Source organism: Numida meleagris, chromosome 7, assembly GCF_002078875.1.
Source record: "Numida meleagris isolate 19003 breed g44 Domestic line chromosome 7, NumMel1.0, whole genome shotgun sequence".
In the NCBI taxonomy this organism is placed as follows: domain Eukaryota; kingdom Metazoa; phylum Chordata; class Aves; order Galliformes; family Numididae; genus Numida; species Numida meleagris.
The window spans coordinates 18,435,580-18,455,461 of record NC_034415.1 but is presented as its reverse complement, the minus strand read 5'-3'; the positions used below and the strand labels follow the sequence as shown (position 1 = coordinate 18,455,461).

The window sequence follows — 19,882 nt, the reverse complement described above, 5'->3', positions numbered from 1 at the left end:
GAAAGTAAGTTTCTGAATTTGTACTGTATAAATGGTTAGCTAGACATAATGAAAGTTGCAGAACACAAAGCCCCTTTTTGATGCTGTCTTCCCCTGCAGTTCTGCTTTTCCCTACTCAAATATTATTTTGGATATTTGCTAGCCTTTTGTTACAATTATAGGTTTCAATGCTTCACGAAATCTCACTGAGGCGTTTCTTTTTTTTTCAAACAAACAAAAATTTCATGAAAAATCCAAAAGACTACAACTTAGAAATTTTAACAATCACATCTAATCCAAATAAATTTATGTACCACCAAGTTTCATCTTCTCTGTTTTTTAGAGAAAAGAGACCATCTTGTAGAGATTTAAACAGAAACCTGTAGAATTTTGTTGTCACTTTAGTGTTCATAACGAGTGAAATCTAAAAATCTCTCATGCAGAGAGACAGTGAGAATTAAACAAAAAAAAAGGAAACAGCGAAGCTCACAATTAATCTGTTATAATGGAATAAAACCCACAATTAGATGAAGATTGGTATTTGTGGGATTTGGTTTTGGGGCAACCCTAACAGTGGGACTCCTGAATCTTGTAACCACCAGCACAAGTCACAGCTGTGGGGACTCTCAGTCCTTGTACCAGCTGCCTTCCATTACCTCCAACACACTCGTCTCTCACCAGCTCCACATCACTGTCCCCATAGGTTGGTTGCAAGACCCCGCTCCCTTCTCACTTGCCATTGCTCCCCTGGGAAGAAGATTTTACCTACCTAGGAATGGCAGCAGTTTCATTGGTGATGCTGTTGCTGTGTGGCGCCTGGTGCTGAGCCCCTGTGACACCCTGTGAGGTGTCACAGAAAAAAAACTTCCTGCCTTAAAATGTATGACCATGTGCAAAATATGTGCACACGCCTATTAGCAAAGAAAAGTCCTGGTGTAGGCACTGCCCTGACACTGCCCTTTGTCCCAAGCTTTGCGTTCCCAAAATATCCTGAGACTCACAAGCAGGACATGGAGGGCTGGGAGGGGCTGAGGACTCAGTCTACTTGCCAGTAGGGAATAAATGAAAAGGGAATAAATGAGAAAGTGAAAGAGGAGTTGCAGTCTGGTCTCACAGAAGTTATCAGAGAAGGTGCAGGGATTGTGTGGGTTAGAGAAGATGGGTTAAAGGAACTGTTTGGAGAGTGCTCAGGGAAGGGGGAGGATGAGGATGGAAGGGGTGAGACGGAGCTTGCTGGATGGTGGAGCAGATCAGGGAGGGTGAGGAAGATGTGGAAGAGATTAGTAACTAGCCAGAGCTCAGAGGTAATGGGTTACGTGCTTCCTTCCACCTTTTTCTGGTGAGTTGAGAATACATGAGCCCTGAGAGCCATTTTTTTGGAGGCAACACTGCCTAACTGCAATTTTCCAACTGCTTTCTTTGTGTTTGAGATAGATCCTTAATGCAGTCAAGCAGTGTTGCTTTAAGGGTAATGGCCTGTGAGGTGGTACAGGAAATCCACTGTGCTCTGCTTTGTGAGAAAAACAAAGACATACAGGCTGGGAGGAAAGAGGCAGGAAGGCAATTGTACGGCTGGGATTCTCAGGAGCCAAAGGAGACGGTTTCTGTGGATTCATGGGAATGAAGCAGGGTGTTGCATAAAAGGACATATTTAATGCATTTATTTAATAATTTCCTGGACAGCCTGATCTAGTGGTTGGCAACCCTGTCCATGGCAGGAGGTTGGAACTAGATAACCTTTAAGGTCCCCTGCAACCCAAGCCACTCTGTGGTTCTATGATTCTATGATACAGCAAATTTGGTAAGGCATTTGGCACATCTGTGCTAAATGTGTGAGATATTGTATATTCATTATACCATCCTAATAACTGAGATTTTGGCATGTACTTATATTATCCATGGACATGGCAATATTTAATCTAGTCACAGACAATGTGCATACCATTATTTCTCAGCTTCTTGGGAATGACATCTCACGCATTGAAACACTGTAAAACTTCAGCACTGATGTATGCCAGCCTTCATAGAGAAAAGCAAAGGGAGATGTGAAAACAGACATGCTCCTGGAAGATCAGAGAATCTAACTAAACAAAATGGATATGGGCTGTAGAATGTCATCATTACTAAAATCATAGTATTATAGAATCATACAATGGCTCCAACCTCCCTGCCATGGACAGAGTTGCCAAAATGCCTCAGGTATAATTAGTAACTTTTCAAGCTGAGATTTTGGTAGAGAACTGATTTTGGTAAGAGGAGGCATCAGTGTTCTTATAGAAATTATTCACCGTTGTGAGTATGGCAACATTTTTTTCTAACCCAATTTTGAATTGTTTTCTTGCCATCATTTTCCATTATCCTCATGATGGCTGCTCACTAGAGTCAATGGGGTTAACCTCTGCTCTGACCAGGGAAGAGCGAAGCATGTACAAATGGCACGTATTTGTCTGGTTGGCACAAAGCACTCATGTCACACCTTGGCAAAGAAAGAGGAAGCTCCAGTAACCGGATGTTAATTTTCTACAAACCACAGAATAATGAACAAAGGGTCCAGGTGTAAAAGGAATGTTTTTCTCTTTTTTAATTTATTTGTTGGGGGTGGGTAGGACTTAAAGAGGAAGGAGAGGAAGGGACTAGGAGTTTGTTTTGTTAAGTTTTCCTGTAATCTGATGCATGGAGACACAGAGGAACAGAAAGTCAGATTAACTGAGTGGAGCTTTGATCTGCATGTCCTGTCTTTTGTGCCGGCATGTGCTCTGTCAAGAGCTTGGCTGGTGCTAACTTGCCACTCCTGCTACTAAATTTCAGCTGACTTATAAAGGCTGGGTCTGGAAAGCCTGTAATGCAGGAATTATGTTCATTTATCCTCTATCTCTTTACTCCTCAAATCAAGCTAAGAAGAGTTTAATAACATGGAAGCAGAGACAGCAAAAAGTTACAGCCTAAGGTTTAGATTGCAAGAGTTGAAAATGTATTTTTGGAAAATGGAATGTTTCGGTTTCATCTAGACAGCAGCTTTCTGCGAGTGATGTTCAGAGAGATGGGTGGAGAGCAATTTCTTGAATCATAGTGTTTGTACATTTATAGGGAAAACTTGAATTCATGTTCTGATTCAAGGCCTAAGCACACTGGAGAAATTGTGGACAATGGACAAAAGCAATACCTCACTGTAAGAAGGCAAAAAACTTCTTTTATTTTTGCTGGAAAAATACAGGGTAACTCACTTTTTGGTAGTCAAAGGTACAAATCTTTCATTAGGATATATTTGATCTGGAATGGTATTGTTGAACTACTCTATTCCTGGGTGCAATGGACAAAGTGAAAGGAGGTGCACAGGTCTAATTGGCAAATGGTTTGTATTGTAACTGGCAATGGGTGAGGAGGAAGCACGCAAAGAAGGAAGATGAGGAAGAACAGCACAAGAAGGACAGAACAAGGAGGGTTAGGTCAAGAGGAACTCTGGGAGATAAAAGGAGCTTCGATCAGATTTGGAAGGCAATAGGGAGACAGTGAAGAAGGGGGATTTAGGAATATCTTAATGAGATCTCAATACTGGGAGCAGTGGATTACTTTTGCATTAGACTACTTTAAAAACTGGCTAATGTGAGTGTCAGTTAGAGGCTGAAGACAGCAAGGTCGCAGTAGGCATGGATGTGGAGAACGATGGATTTGACAAAGATTTTATGAAGAGAATGAAAAGGAAAGAGGAGATTTCTGAGACATTTTGGAGATTAAACTATGGGGATTTACTGATATTATCTATTGGCATATAGGGATAAGGAGTTAAACAAGCAGAGATGAGCAGGTGAACACATGAGAAAGCAGACACTTTCAAATTTTGCTGTCAAAGTTTTCGAAATATACTGAGAAAAAAATATTGAGGTGTCATAAAACTGAAGTATTGATGGGTGCCTGTCTTTACAGGCGGGGAGGAGGAACATGCGCAAACATGCATATTCCTGGAAGACTGGAGAATATGTCAAAACTAAATGAAATGGGCGCAAGAATATTGAATGACACTAATGCAGAATCTATCCCTGTTTGACTCCAAACAAAGAAGCATTAAAAATAAATGTTTTGTGGAAACACTCCAAAAAAATGCCTTTTCGTTATTTGTCAACAGTTTACGGGCATTCGGCCCGGTTCCGTGACAAAGGGGATGGGGGACCCACAGGCCCACGCCCTGGAAAAAGGGAAAAGGGAAAAAAGGGTAAGGAGATGGCCCTGAGAGCAAAGAACAGTGGCAACAATCTGAGGAGAAACAAACTAATTTACTAAATAAGATATCGGAATGCAAAACAACACACTATAATACAGTATAATTACAATTTAAGCTGATAAATCCAATACAGAGAGAGAGAATGTCCCAAAATCAAGGTAGGCCTTACTCTACTACCGACGATAAGACAGCTGGAGAGCGAGGTGCTGCCAAGACGAGAGACGGCGGAAAAAGGGACGAGGTCTCGTGATCTGCAAGCTTTTATCTTTTCCCTCTGTCTGGAAATGGTAACAGAGGAGAAAAGTACCGTGGGGACTGTAGTAGTCCTTCTCTTCTGAGAACCAGGTACATTCGCTACATGATGTTATGATGTGGAATGCCAATAACCGAAAATCACAAAACCATGACAGTTATTACTCAGTGGAAACAGAACCCCAATCCCATACTTAAATGTGGAGTTCATTTTCTAAATGGGCCCATATTTCTTTGAAAGATGGAGTTAGGAGAGCAGAAGTAAGTGAATATGCACAGGTTAACATCCTTGATTTGAAACCACATGTTTTTGATTACTGATCACCGTGATTAAAATATTGTAAGTCTGACTGTAGAATTCTCAAGTTGGGTTTTTGCTGGTGAGCTGACAGGAAGTTATCAATCTGCCTGTATAAATGACTGGATATTTTCCAAGCTTTGCATCTTGAAGAAATGCATTTATTAACAATGATTTTAAAGGTAGTTGGGATGCTGATTGTGCAGACAGTTCTATGAAACTAACATCTATAGCTGATGAAGACGGAAAGGTAACACTTCCCAGAACATAGCCTTAGGTAGCTTTCAAAAGATAACAATAAAGCACCTGCTTTTGTTACTGAAACTGCCTATAGTACCAATAAAAGAAAGAAACCAAACAAAGCTAGTATTAGGTATATTATTTTCTTCAAATGAACATAAGCATTATCTACTGTATTAAAGACAGTTTATGCCTTTAGTGCAAAAAATTCGGACTGCTAGATGGATGTATACAAAAAGTCTCAACACATTAGCAGTTTTATATTACAGTGGGGATAAACACATGTGGTATACCAGGATATATATTTCTTTCTCAAATTGTGTGTTAAGTATGCCACTAGATACCTAGCGAGAGACAAAAGATGCCATCTGATGGGCATCTTACAAATGTATCTGCCAAAGGCTGCTGACCCCACATCCAGACCACTATGAATCATCTTGAGAGATCCTGAAAGCTCCAGGTGAGGTTCATATATCTTCAACCTCCTTGCTGTTCAGCTCCACTTATGTTCAATACCCTCCGACTCCGGTATCTAACCCATCAGCAGTGTGCTTCAATATAATCCACTCAGAATGTGCACAACAGCCACAAGCACTTGCACACACACATGCACACATTTATCATTAGCACACAAGCACATATATGTATCCTTTACTGAACTGGGCTGATGAATGCTTAATACCAATAATAAAAAGTGATACTGATCTTTCGTTTTCTTTGCATTTTTTTTGGCAAATGTCTGTTCACTTCAATTACCAAGTTTTCTGCCAAAAATAAAATGAGATGTAGAACAGATTGATGCACAAATGTCTTGGATAAAGCTTTCCCTCTGATACTTGCTTTAGAAAAAAAAACAAATTAATTTATTGGTTCAAAACCAAATCACTGCAAGAATTTAGATGGTCTTAAAACTACTTCAGAAATGTTTCATTTAGCCTAGTCACTAGAACAATTTTCCTAGTTAATAAAATATGCATACAATTGAAAATGTATTTAATGTCATCTCAAAATAATGAATTTCTGTAGTTTGTTAAAATTATTTTCAAATAAAAAATCCAGGGAAAATATTTTTAGAACACAGACTAGCCTATCACAGAGCAACCTACCTCAGAGGACTCTGCCACAAAAGCAGTGTTAGCATCTGTTTTATAACTGCTTCACCTGACCTTCCTGTCTGAATGCCTCATGAAACCTTATCATTTTATGTGCAAACATCATATTCCATCTGAGCACACAGGGCTGAATATATCTCTTGGGATGATGTAACTCTAGGCAATTCTGAAGCAATAAACACACAAACAGATATAAACATATGCATGCACACATCCTACTAAATCTGTGTAGCTATGTCCATCTGAAAGAAATTGCACATTTCAGTGTTCAGAGCCAGTTTCTTGCTGCTCTTTGTTTTACCTCAGGTGAAGTCATGGAATGTAGGAATTTAAAGTGAATGCAATGTTTCTAATAGCCAGATTAACTACCCTGAAATGGGGCTCTGTTTCTGCCATCTGCTATAATACAGAAGAAATGTAGAGACCAGATATAGAGATCCTCAGAGCTAAAAGGGATAAAGTAACTCAGTTTTCATGTCTAGTTATGTTCTCTTGGGATTGGCCATTCTATGGTAGTGCTAATGGTAGTCACAGCTCTTTAGGAGGAATAGAGCAAGCCCCAGAAATAATTACACCAATGAAATGTCAGATTAGCAGTTGCTTTTAATCTATGCACATTTTATATGAGAGCATTAGAAGTGAAGGCCTCTCACAATGTGGTGCTAGTGTGTTAACCATGAGATAACCAAACTAGCTCCTAGAAGATCACAATTTCCTCTTCTTTGTTTTAGTACATGGAATAAGAATTCTGAGACTTCTTGTTATTCTAACACACAGTCTTAGACATGAAGTACTGACTGTCACTGTCTTAACCTGCCCAGGTATGTACCCTCACAATACACAAGTCAGTATTCCACACAGGCCATTGTCCTACAAAACCACCATGTCTTTTTACTCCTTGGGTAACAGATTGATAAACAGGGTTAAATTGTAATATGAGTTTCAGTTGTTCTTGGAATTAACTTTAATGTCTCCTGTGGAATGAGCAAATCCTAAGCAAGGATGTTGGGATTTGCTCCTACACTTTCCAGGAATTCTCTTACAGAGGAGCAGGGATTAAGAAGGCCAGATGAAGTATGCATGGTACTGGAATAGAAGATTCTCTTTTTCAACTTCTCAGTTCCTCATGGTTACAAGTGTATTGGAAGCCTGGCTTTTTGTTGCTTTTTGGCCCTGTGTGCCCATTCTCAGTGTCCTGCCCTGGCCAGAGCCCTCTTTCCCTGACCTCATTCCTGCCTTGCTCTCCCTCCCCCCCGGCCCTGCTGCATCACTTCCATGCTTTTCCCAGTGACTCCTCAGGAATTTGTGCATTTCCTATCTGAGAACACTCACAGAAGGAAAAATGCTTCAGGACCACAGCTGGGGGACAAAATATTATTCAGAAGAGGAAAATATTGGATGGTCATTTAGGGGTTAGAGTGGAAAGTTCATCCTACGAACTGCCAAGAATGCTACAAGTTGAAAAAAAAAAACATTTGCATTAAAAACAATTGTACCATCTCTGTGATGCATGTGACATGACACTACTTATCCTGTAGTATTACTTTGTTATATTATCTCCTTCATTCAAGGCTGCAGGACCATAGTTCACTGGCAAGCTGCAAGGTTAGAAGGAAACTTAGCACTAGCCCATAAAGCACAAGTCATCCCACTCAGTGAAGGCACAGAAGATGCTCTGATGGAGCAGAAGGAATGGAAAAAACAGGCCCTCGTGAATCCCTGCTATTATTGTTCTGATTACTTTTCTAGTATTCAGGTCACCTGGCAAACCCTGCTGTTTATGTGGATTGACTCCAGAAAGGATCTCTTGACCCCAGTACTGCACAGTAGGGAATTGATAGCAGCTGCAGAATACTTCAGTCTTAGCTGCTGCCAGGACGGTGATGTACAGTTGTATTCTTACACACTTCATGCAATAGTTTCATGTTCCTACAGCATTAATGCACTGATGGTTGAGCTCTGGTGAGTCCAGTTGAAGTAGGTAAAATTAAACTGCTGTACTATGCTGGTTTGACCCTCTGCTAGATGCCACCGAGACAATTTGTCTCAGTTGCTTTAATGAAAAGCTTAGCATCTTAATTTAAACCTAATTATTCACTGCTGAACCTTTCTGTTTGTTCTCTAATCCTAGCTGCTGGACTGTGGCATGTCTTGAAGAAACTCAAAATATGCCCACCACAGATTTGCATATTATTTTGTATGTTGCTGATGCTCTTTTGACTCTGAAAGTAAACAGTTTGTTTAACTTGTATCCTTCAGACCATATTTCACGTGTTTGCCTTTCCTCTGGGCTTTTTTATTTATACTGTGTCCTTTCAATGTTGCCTTTTACTTAACTGGGTCTAATTCAGTCCTCAGTATGAGAAAGTAAATTCAATTAAAAAAGTACAGTGATTTCTTTCCTCAGCCGCATAGACGCCTAGAGGTCTCAATTTCTCTCTGACATTAGCCGTACTTATGGCTGAGGTAGGACTGAGGTTGTCCTTTGGATTAAGACTCACCCTTCTCCAGAAGAAGGCTGCAGTCCCTTTTCCTTGCTCGCTGGGCAGTGCATCCATCCTAACACCTGGATTTCTCTTAGATAGGTTAGAGCTAATTCATGCCCATCAATATGTACAAGTACTTCAAATGATTTCTTCCAGTGTTCATTATCTTGTACTTGTCTGCACTGAACTTAATCTGGTATCTTGTTACTCAGTCACTCAGGTTCTATTAGTTCTTCCTGAAATTACTTCCTTTGCTCCCTGCTTTATGTTAACTTAAATAATCGTGTATTGTCAGCAAATTTCAGTACCTTGTTATTCATCCCATTTCCCATATCATTAAATATGTGTGGTGAGCAAATAACGTAGGAAATTATTCATGAATATTCATTTGAAGTTAAAAGCAAATTCCATTTTGACAGCATTCGTGACTATTCCTTGTTCACTTTCTGCAAACAGTTGAGTGCTAAAGGTATACTAGTGCAAATGCATGCAAGAAATTCATGTTTTTTTCCTGTATACAAACAATCCCTCCAACCTGTATTTTTACAGGCAAAGCTCACATTTTAGGGAGAGAAGGGATATCTCTAGATAGGGGTATAGCCTCATAAGGCACATACGTGACAAGGAGGTGATCCGAGACAGCCAGCACGGCTTCAGCAAGGGCAGATCTTGCCTGACCAATCTGGTGGCCTTCTACGATGAAGTAACGGCATCGATGGATGGGAGGAGGGCAATGGATGTCATCTACTTGGACTTCTCCAAAGCCTTTGACAGGGTCCCTCTTCACATCCTTCTCTCCAAATTGGAGAGGTATGGATTTGAAGGATGGACTGTTCGGTGGATTAAGAACTGGTTGGCTGGTCGCAGCCAAAGGGTTGTGATAAATGGTTCTATGTCAGGGTGGAGGCCGGTCACGAGTGGTGTCCCCCAAGGCTCAGTCCTGGGACCGGTGCTCTTCAATGTCTTTATCAATGACATAGACGATAGAATCGAGTGTACCCTCAGCAAGTTTGCAGATGACACCAAGCTGAGCGGTGCAGTTGATACACTGGAAGGAAGGGAAGCCATCCAGAGGGACCTGGACAGGCTGGACAAGTGGGCCCATGAGAACCTAATGAGGTTCAACAAGGCCTAGTGCAGGGTGCTGCACTTGGGCCAGGGCAATCCCAGGTATTTATACAACCTGGGGGAAGAAGTACTTGAAAGCAGCCCTGCGGAGAGGGACTTGGGGGTCCTGGTGGACGAGAAGCTGGACATGAGCCAGCAGTGTGCGCTGGCAGCCCGGAGGGCCAACTATGTTCTGGGCTGCATTAAAAGAGGAGTGGTCAGCAGGGAGAGGGAGGTGGTGGTCCCCCTCTACTCGGCTCTTGTGAGGCCCCATCTGGAGTACTGTGTCCAGGCCTGGGGCCCCCAGCATAAGAAGGATGTGGAGCTCTTGGAACGAGTGCAGAGGAGGGCAACCAAGATGATCAGAGGGCTGGAGCACCTCTCCTATGAGGAAAGGTTGAGGGAACTGGGCTTGTTTAGTTCGGAGAAGAGAAGGCTCCGGGGAGACCTCATTGTGGCCTTCCAATACTTGAAGGGAGCGTATAAACAGGAGGGGGATCGATTGTTTGTGAGGGTGGATAGCGATAGGACAAAGGGGAATGGTTTTAAGCTGAGACAGGGGAGATTTAGGTTAGATATTAGGAGGAAGTTTTTCACACAGAGGGTGGTGACGCACTGGAACAGGTTGCCCAGGGAGGTTGTGGATACCCCGTCCCTGGAAGCATTCAAGGCCAGACTGGACGTGGCTCTGGGCAGCCTGGTCTAGTGGTTGGCGACCCTGCACTTGGCAGGGGGGTTGAGACTTGATGATCTTTGAGGTCCTTTTCAACCCAAGCCATTCTATGATTCTATGATTCTATGATAAGCTGAGAGTATGTTTGGAAAACCCCTCTCCTTCTTGTGCAGAGACAGTCTGACATGAGATGGGTAAGGAGAGAACAGCATTGCAGACATCCTATTTGCCATCTGTATCCACTCTGACCCAATGCCAAGCAGAGACTTGCAGTCCTGTAGCTCCTCATTGCCATCTGTACTGGCTCCTGACTAATCCCATATTTCCAGCTATTTTGGTTTATAGATAACAATTCTATGTGTCCTAGCATTCTGGTTAAGTCCCATCTAGTTAGGGATTAGAGAGTCTCAGAGGGCTTGGTTGTATGGATACTACCTGGTAAAGGCTGCCGCACACTGCCTCTCTGCTGTGGTTACACAGCTAGCACATCAGTCCTGCTGATCTTTCCCAGATAGCAGAGATTGCCCTGCTTGCATGAGGCACAGCTGGTTTTTAAATGTGAACCTGTGTATTTCTAAAATGTCATCAGATGTGTCACAAATCAAGGTTATAAAAGAATGAGATATTTTATAATAGTGGTTAAGAACAAGTCCAGCCTGTTACTGATTCTGTTATATGTTTCACAGCAACACTAACTTAGATCAAGGTTATCTTTGAAAGCCATGAAGATGATAGAAAGGGAAAATAGAGAAGCAAAGCCTGTGAATAAGGAAGAGAATATGCAACACTGTGACACAATGTGTGGGAAACATTGCTATAATAGAGGGATCAAATTGACTTGACTTCTGTACACCAAGAAGAGGATGAATTGAGGTAGCTGGTGAGCTGTTTTGATTTCCATCATCCTTTATTCCTTAGCATTTTTAAGTAGCATTGATACTGTTTTAAGTGCACCTATAAGGACAAGAAGACTCTTCAGTCTCTTCAGATTCAAATCGGTGCTTTGCATTAAGCTCTTCTTGAATGCAGTGCCAAAGCCCTCACCCACCCACACACACTCGCAGACGACCATTGGCCTTTTGGGTGATTAGCTTAAATTGTTCTAAGGCCTGTTCTATACTACTTCAGTATAATGATGAAAACAGAAAAGAATACAGTCTGCAATGCTCAAAAAGCAGAAGAAATATGCATTTGCCTCAGTCGTATACAGTTCAATATGTGAATGCCCAGGCATGCCAAGACAGTTTCTAAATAAATTCCTGTCTGCAAGTTAAAGTTAGCAGAAATTTTGCTTATGCATGGGTATAGGACTTGTTCTTTAAAAGGACTGAAACACAATGAAGCTATTTATGCACTACTTGAGCTTGTACACTGAAGCCTTCACTTAGTATTTCAGGTCTTTGGATGAACTATTTTAATAAATATTATTTCCAAAAACCACTGCTGTACGTATGTGGCACAGGCAGTACTGACTATACCATATGACAGCTTTTTTCTAAGGTTGCAGGAAAGGAGACGTGCAGAAATTCATATGCAATTTCCTTCGCAGAAATGCCTGTATTTAAAGCTAAAGGAAATTAAAATGGTATTCCCTTGTTTAGATGAGAAAGTGCAAAGGTTCATGACTAAATTAATGTAATTCTGCATTTGACCTTTAAAAAAGCAGTTAAGAACTTTCCAATAATGACTTCATATTTTCTTGGTGCCTATGCCTTAGTTTACATTGTTTAAATTACCTAATGAATAAAACAACTGTAAATGTATAGCATATGCATGTTACACTATATAAGTTACAATACATACATTGCAGTTATTTTAATTCAAACCATGATGTGCTGGATTTCAGATCACAAATCCCTTCCTTACAGCATTGCAGGACCCTGGAAATATCTGGGTACACACAAGGACGTGTGTGTTCCAGTGGGTTTCAGGGAACTACAGGGATGTGGAAGATGCACATATAAATTCACTCTTCTATATCTCACATTGTTTGCCAGTCTCCATCCTTTAAAATTCTCCCCTAGTATCTCAAATTATCTTTTATTTCAGTATTTTCAAAGCCTTACTATCAAGAAGAGGGTTTCCTTGGAGATTTGGAGAAGATTTTGAGCTCACTGAAGTCAAAGGAACTATGCTGCTTTATGCAAGCTGAGGATCTAGTTTGATAGTCTCATCTTTGTGAATACAGAACAGAATGAATTTATTCAAACTTATGAAAGCCACATGAATAACTATGTTTGAACAATTCTGTTGCATCCCCTCTGCATTTACAGTGTAATTTAGCAGACTGAAATTAATTTTTCTTCCCTGATTATATTTTCTACAGACACTGGAAAGGTTGATGAGTACAATATAGTTTTAAATGATGTGCCTTGTTTATGCTTTTTTCTTTATGGTCCATTACTGTAGGATTTGAGTGGAACCATATGATTATAGTCTTAGGTTGTCATGCAAATGGACTCATTTTGTTCCATTTTCCATTCCCCTTACTGTCCTTGTCAATACGGTGGATAAATCTTGCTCTGTGTTCTGTTCCTCATAGACTTGTAAGGTTGTCATCAGAGTGGATTAATCTTCTGCCTGTGTTATCACAAAATTCTCTGTCCTAACAATGACTTATCGCTGAATTTAAAGCCTGATATACTTTATACTCAATCTGTAGACTTAGTCTTGCAACAAAAAATGTAATAAGAGCTAAAAATGGTACAAAACTAATCCATTCTTATCACAGTCTTTGAATTGTAATTTCATGGATTTCCTTGAATATAGCATTTTACTGAACAATACCAAGAGAGAATGTGGTAGAATAACACACTTGAAATTTCAATTTTAAGTGTCACCTGAAGTAAACTTCCAAATTGTTTAATTAAGTGACCAAAACTGCCGTAGATATTATTGCTAGCACAAATGCTGCACAAGCAGTTCCTTCAATAAAAAAAAGAATGTGGACAAACTGTTACTCAACAGCATATAAAAACAACATTAAAAATAATGATAATGGTGGGACTTAAATTTAGACTAATACAAATTTTAGAGCTACTGCTTCCACATATAATGTCTTAATACTCCCCTCCATGCTTAGCCATTGCATGATTTTTAAACTAGCACGTGGTTGTTAAGCATGCTTGTAACTTATTCTTTTCTGAATTCTCCCATAAGTCTACATCATGAGAAAAAGATATTTTGAGCATTTATTTAAATTATGTATCCGCTCAAGATGCTAGATGAAATATGAAATGTTCGGTATTTCTTGTTCTCTGATGTCATGTATAAAGGCCAAAAGAAGTTGACCTCAGCTACTCTGGATTAAAACAAAGTCTTTTAAATGGTAAACTATCTTGATGTTTTATGAGCATATTAGTCTTGTCTACATGGGGATTTTAAAATGAGCAGAAGAAGTCAGTGTTAGACTACATTAAATGGAAGTAAGTGCTTTCACACCACTTCCTTATGCTGATGTACAGAAATTCCCATGTTAACTATTTGAGTTGCAAATTCTGTTTGTTTGACTTCATAGCTGGCAATTTTGGCCAGGAACCCAGGGCAAACTTGTGTGACAGCTCCGTGATTTTTCTCACAGTGCTTTATGAGATGCTTTCCACAACTGGCAGGAGGCTTGAGACTTGCTGTATTAAACTGCCACGATTCTTCTCTCATAACTCAGCTGTGCTTTGCCAGCTCCATTTCTAAACTGCCATGAGAGCAGCCTGGAAGATGCACTGCTCACTTACAGCAGTCTTTAATATAAACAGGATAATGTCTTGTATTGGCACTCACACAGTCAGATGGATTTGGCTTTGTAGCTTTGGAGGAGTTGCATTATGGTTTCTGGAGAAGGAAATCTGGAGGATGAAGTAAAAAGAAGTTTTTTGTTTTTTGTTTTTTCGTTTTCTTTTTTTTTTCCCCTTGGAGGCACTTCTCTGCAAATGTTTTCACAAAGTGCATCATTGCTTCTTTACTTGGCGGGCTGTGAATGCTTGGTAGGATGCAATCCTGAGAGGAAAGGCAGTACTGAAGAATTTAATGATGGAGAAGGTGACGATCCTGCTAAGCCACTTGGCACTCATTTGAAGTGACAGAACATCCATGTGAAAACCCTTTTTCTTCCCAGAACTTGAAGCAGTGGAATACCCTCACTGCCTACAATATCAAATGAGGAGAAACTTGAAAGGCAGCAACAGCAAACAGGGAATGTACTGGGTGGTTTGAATATTCCTTGCAGGTATTAGGCAAATTCAGCCCATTCTCTACTATACAGTCCTGCTACTGGGTGAGAAGTGACTCCCTCAGGAATGGAAGAAAACCTAGGTAGAAGGACAAGTCTAAAGATAAAGCCTGTCTTGAAATCAGTGTGCAAACCACTTGCTTTTCCATAAGCACTCCTTCACAACACTGACAGATCTCTCTTTGAATTCAAAGTACTAAGTATGTTTAACAATTATTACAATTTGTTAACAGCTGTTCCTAAATCAAATATTAGACTATCAGTGCCCACACCTATACATTCTTATTTCTCTTTCCTTATCTAAAGTTAAAAAGATTTTGTTCAAATCAGGGCAGCAATGCTGGAGGACAGCCTGCCCCCCAAAAAAGTGCAGGAATGCAAGGCAGTTGGCTTATGATGTGCCTCTTGTTCCAGACACACTAGGAAGAGCAGAAGATATTTGCTGAGCAAGGAGAGTAGTGATCCTAAAGCGCCAAGTGGGGTGGCAGGCAGGCAGGCAGTTATTCTGCCCCAGTGCTCCCACTACACTACTGCATAATGTGCAGTTCAGTATTGGGACACAGCCTCTGCTCTTGATTTTCACAAGCTCTGCAGCACAGCTTAAGAATGCCTGCACAAAGTTCTCCAGCCTGCCTGCAAGGTCATATAATATGTGATTGTTATTAGAACTCTCCTGCTGGCCAGACTTCAGCATGTACATAGAAAGGCTGCTTTTCTATTCTTGATGTCACCTTGGGAATCTGCAACCTCTTATTGGGTGCCTGTCAGGTCAGAGCAATACTGAGAAACTTCTCATGCATGCATGAGCTGACAGAAAGGTCTGCTGAAACATTCCCTGTTTCCCAAAAAGATGGGCAAGTCGTGGGCGCACGGACTGAGGTTTGGTCCTGCCCTGCCTTCAGCCACTATTGCTGAGCATTTTTCTTTTGACACACCACTTGGTGTAGAAGTGGGAATTACCATCTCTTTTATTTATTTCAAAAGCATCTTGTAGATATTTGTGTTTGTGACAGTCTTCCAGATGGGACTGAGCATCCAGATCTTTGAGTCCCAGAGCTCTGCAGATGTCCAGATGGAAGACTAGGGAGAGCAGCAATCAGTGTGTAATTGGGTAAATGATAGACCTGCTGCAAAGCAGCATTACCTCAGCCTTAAGGAGGATTAATTACAAAAGACCTATGATGCCAATTAATTCTCTTTAAAAAGTTGCGTGTGGATTCTAGGCACTTTAAGTCAAAGAAGCTGGAGTTAATTCAACTTAATGGGCCTACATAAATAACCAAGTGTTGCAAGATATTAAGCACTTCATACATTACAATAGTGGAAATATCTGAGCTGTTTTTTGCAAACAGTAAGAAACTGATCCTTCGCCACCAGAGATGGTCTTCCTAAAGCAGACTGTAACCTCTAGTTTTGTCTCATAAACAGCACCCAGTGTGGAATACCAAATGTGAAGTTTGATCCCAAAATGCTGATAAAATACAGCTGATTTCTCAGCTTAGGCTGACAAGATTTGTTCATGCTTAAAAAAATAACATCTCAAGTGACAAGCCCTCAAGATTTCAAAGGAAGCCTAAGAGAGTTTTGTTCAATCATAAGGTAACAGAGATGCTCTTCCTGACACATTGTTGCTGTCTCAATGGAATAAGATAGACATGGAGGAGGGGGAAATACTACCGATCAGGTGAACACGAAAACTGTCTTTGTGAGTGCTAATTGGAATGCAAATCTCTGTACCATAAAACATTTGAGCTATGAATAGAGCATTGGAGTTTAATTGATTAAATCTGTCAGATTCTAAAAAAGCTGGAGATGCATGCTCTGATATACTTGACTATCAGTAGTTTTAGGTTTTTTTTAACAGGAATAGTGTGCTTTGGCATCCTCAGAGATGCATGTATAATACACAATATTTCTACACTCAAGTGGATTTCCTATGAAAGGCACACAAGGAGGGCATGGGTTCACAAATAGAACTGGTACATGCCTGGCAGTGACACACTGACACTGGTTGAACTTTGGGGGCAATAAAAACACACAACAGCAAGAGGCTGGACTGGCAGCAGCTGAGTATCAATGAACTAGAGGTTTGACACAGCTGTACAAAAGAAATTACAATAAAATATATCATACAATTATCATAGAATCACAGAATGGCTTGTGTTGGAAGGGACCTCAAAGTCTGCCCAGTTTCAACCAAATTGCCATAGGCAGGGCTGCCACCCACCTGATCAGGCTGCCCAGGGCCCCATCCAACCTGGCTTTGAATGCCTTCAGGGATATGGGACATTACATTAGGCTAATTGTTGGTTAAATTTCTTTGACAAATAAGTTTTAGCACTAACATGATGACATTTTTCCCAGCCTTGGGAAGCTAACACATTTATGAATCACACCCCGAGTAACACACTCACCTTCAGATGAGTATGACAATGTACAAGTGTATGTGTACAGGGAGAACACTGGCCCATCTGTACAATGCTTATCAGTATGCAACGTGACAGCTTTCCCCACAGCTGTTTTCTCATTATAACCCAAGTGGATTATTTTCAAAAATCATATCCAGTCACTCTACAGATGTTCACTTTCAACTTATAAATCCTCTCCCTTCCTTCCTTCAAGCAGATTATATTTTTCTCAAATCCTGGACCAGCATTTATCAGAGCATGTACTGGAACTTTTCAAAATTACAGTAATTAATGGAAAGCTTGTGAAATCCTTACCTATCCAAGGGCAAGTAATAATCTTGCAATGAAGTGTCATTAAAAATTATGGTACAAATTAAAATTGAACTAGACTGCTTTTGTGAATCTTCCCTCTTACCTCCACTAAAATGGGGAAAAAGAAACCCTCATGAAAAAAAGACTTTATAATCCTGTTATACGAAGTAACAAAGCTCAGGTATGTAGCATGATACATAATATTGTGCTGATTCATTAATACGACTGCCATGTGACTTGTGTTTTATTACTGGAAAAACATTTAATAGATTGTATTTGCATTTTTTGTTGCATTCCTGGTCTCACATTATATCTCAGAGATTTATTCTTTAAAGGAAGGAATATGAAAAGAGGAAATAAAAAAAAGGTAAATCTATAGGCTTATGTTTGTACTTTGTGTATAACCATACAAAGCTTTTCTGATTTTCCAGCTATTCCAAAAAGCCTGATACTGTTCCAAAAAACCTGAGTCAAAATGAGAAAGTATGAACTGATTGAAAACAGAATTCTAATTTTAAAAATTAGAATAGTAAGGAAAAAAATATTCAAATAGAAAAATAATTCCAATTTAAAATACTGAAGTATCAAGATACTGCATCAGAACAGAGCATTTTGATTTCTGGTTCTGTTTTTATTTTAATTTCCATCCATCTATTCTTGACACAAACAGTTCAGAGAAATTGAAATGGAACCAAGGAAAAATTCATTGCCACCACATCTGTGTTTTCCAGCAAAAATTGACCTACCTCTAGCTTCCTCCTGACACTTTGTGAGAAGATTAATTTCTTCACTCATTTTTCAAGTTCATTTTTTACATTTTTCTGGGGAAAAAAATGATTGGGGAAGAAGTACCAGCATAAATGTATTTGACATCTCATGGAGAGATAACTTGCTGCTGTTAATCCTCTTTGCTAATAACAGTGTAGATTCGCCCAATGCTCTCTTCTCCTTCTGAGGGTATGAACAGTGAATTTTGGAGAGATTAAGCAAAAAGTGGCTTGTTATCATGCCAGTGCATTGGGAGTTTGTGGGTGCAGGGAAGGTGTTGATGCTGCCTGGGACACCAAAAAGCCTTCATGGGAAGGGAGTGGTCCCAGCCAGAGCATCATTGTCAAAGCATCCACAGCAACATGAAATTTCTAAACAGCCTGTCCCTGCCCTTGTCCAGAGGAGCCCTTTGTGGCTGGGGATGGGGGATGAATCCTGCGGAAAGGTTGTGGCAACAGGGCTGGCTGCACTCTCTGCAGGCAGAGCAGCTCCTGGCGGGGACACAAGCCAGAAAATGGGACACATGCACTGTGCCTCCCTGTGAAGGGGAATTGCATCCTTAAACCTGCACAGTACGATTTTACTAAAAATGTTGGAGCAGTCATTTTCAGGGCTCGGAGCATTTTTGCAGAGGAGCAGAAAGTATAAATATTGCCATTTAATTAACATTATACAATATGTTTCCTATACAAGCTGGCATAACTGTCTATCTTTCAAGTGATAGGTTTATACAGCGATGGCTGGAAACTAGCAGATTTAATGCAAATACTACCGTAAATAAACTTTCCCAAACCAACATTTGTAACGCAAACAAACGACTATGCCTGATGTCTGAAATGCAGCAAAAAGCAAAGTTGTGGCAGGTGTGACACCTGATAGCTAAATTGAAATTTATATAATGCATATGGCAGAATTTCATTTTTCTTTTTCATTTAGCGATCAAAAACTAGATGACAGACAGTGTAAAATGAAAACAGATGAAATGAATTTCTGCACGGATCCTGCCAAGTTTCATTTTCTCCACGAGTTCTTGGAAAGCCCAGAACCTATTCCCACGTGCAGGGCCAGAATTTGCAGATTCTGCGCTTTACCTCTCCATTCTGCCATCTGACAGTGTGCCAAGTCCTGTGCACCGCAGAATGCTTGTGAAGACAAGTCTGTTTGTTATGGTACAGAGAGCTTTCTGTCAGACTCAATAGCCTAATTTTTATACAGATTATAAATAAAATATAATAATGTATAAATATATATGTACGCATACAATAGTTATAAAACTTTTCAAAGTCACAGTCATTATTATGCTTTCTCTGATGAAAGTAGAAATATTGGATAATAAATGAAGTGTAATGGAAATTTGATATGAGTTTTTAAATATATGCTGAGGTAAAAGGTGAACCTAGTTAACTAAGCAACAGATCCTTTTACTCGTCTGATATAAAACAAAATTCTCTGTGGAATACGTTTCAGACAGGCATGAAGAATTTATTTTTAATCAGCTTCAAAATACAGTCTATAATAAGCATGCCCTTAGGCAGTTATACTGTGCATGCCATCATAAAAAGGAAAAAAAAAAGAGCTTACAATGGAGCTTAAGAAAAATGGTCAACTGGATGCCAGGTTTTTTTTTAATCTGTGGTTGTCTTTGCCCCCACTGGGGATTCCTATATCATCTTTTCATCAGGAGGGTATGGCAAAGCCACTCACGGGAACTTTATGTTGGGATCCACAAAAATCAATATAGGGGATATGAAGACAGTTTTTAAATGCTAATGTGTGAAACATTAAAAATCCATGCAGTATAAA

At 40.1% G+C, this 19,882-nt stretch overlaps 1 protein-coding gene across 3 annotated transcripts in view; it reads right to left on the bottom strand.

Annotated features, from left to right (window-relative positions):
- Positions 1-19,882, bottom strand: part of ADGRL4 (adhesion G protein-coupled receptor L4) — a 160,674-nt gene that overhangs the window by 72,575 nt on the left and 68,217 nt on the right. The window contains exon 1 of one of the 3 annotated variants that reach the window (XM_021405122.1): positions 749-1,277. The exons of the other annotated variants lie outside the window; for them this stretch is intronic. Coding sequence (XP_021260797.1) covers positions 749-869 — 121 coding nt within the window. The 5' untranslated portion in view covers positions 870-1,277. Of the gene's footprint in view, positions 1-748; positions 1,278-19,882 lie in introns of those variants that run through there. 3 annotated transcript variants of the gene reach the window in all.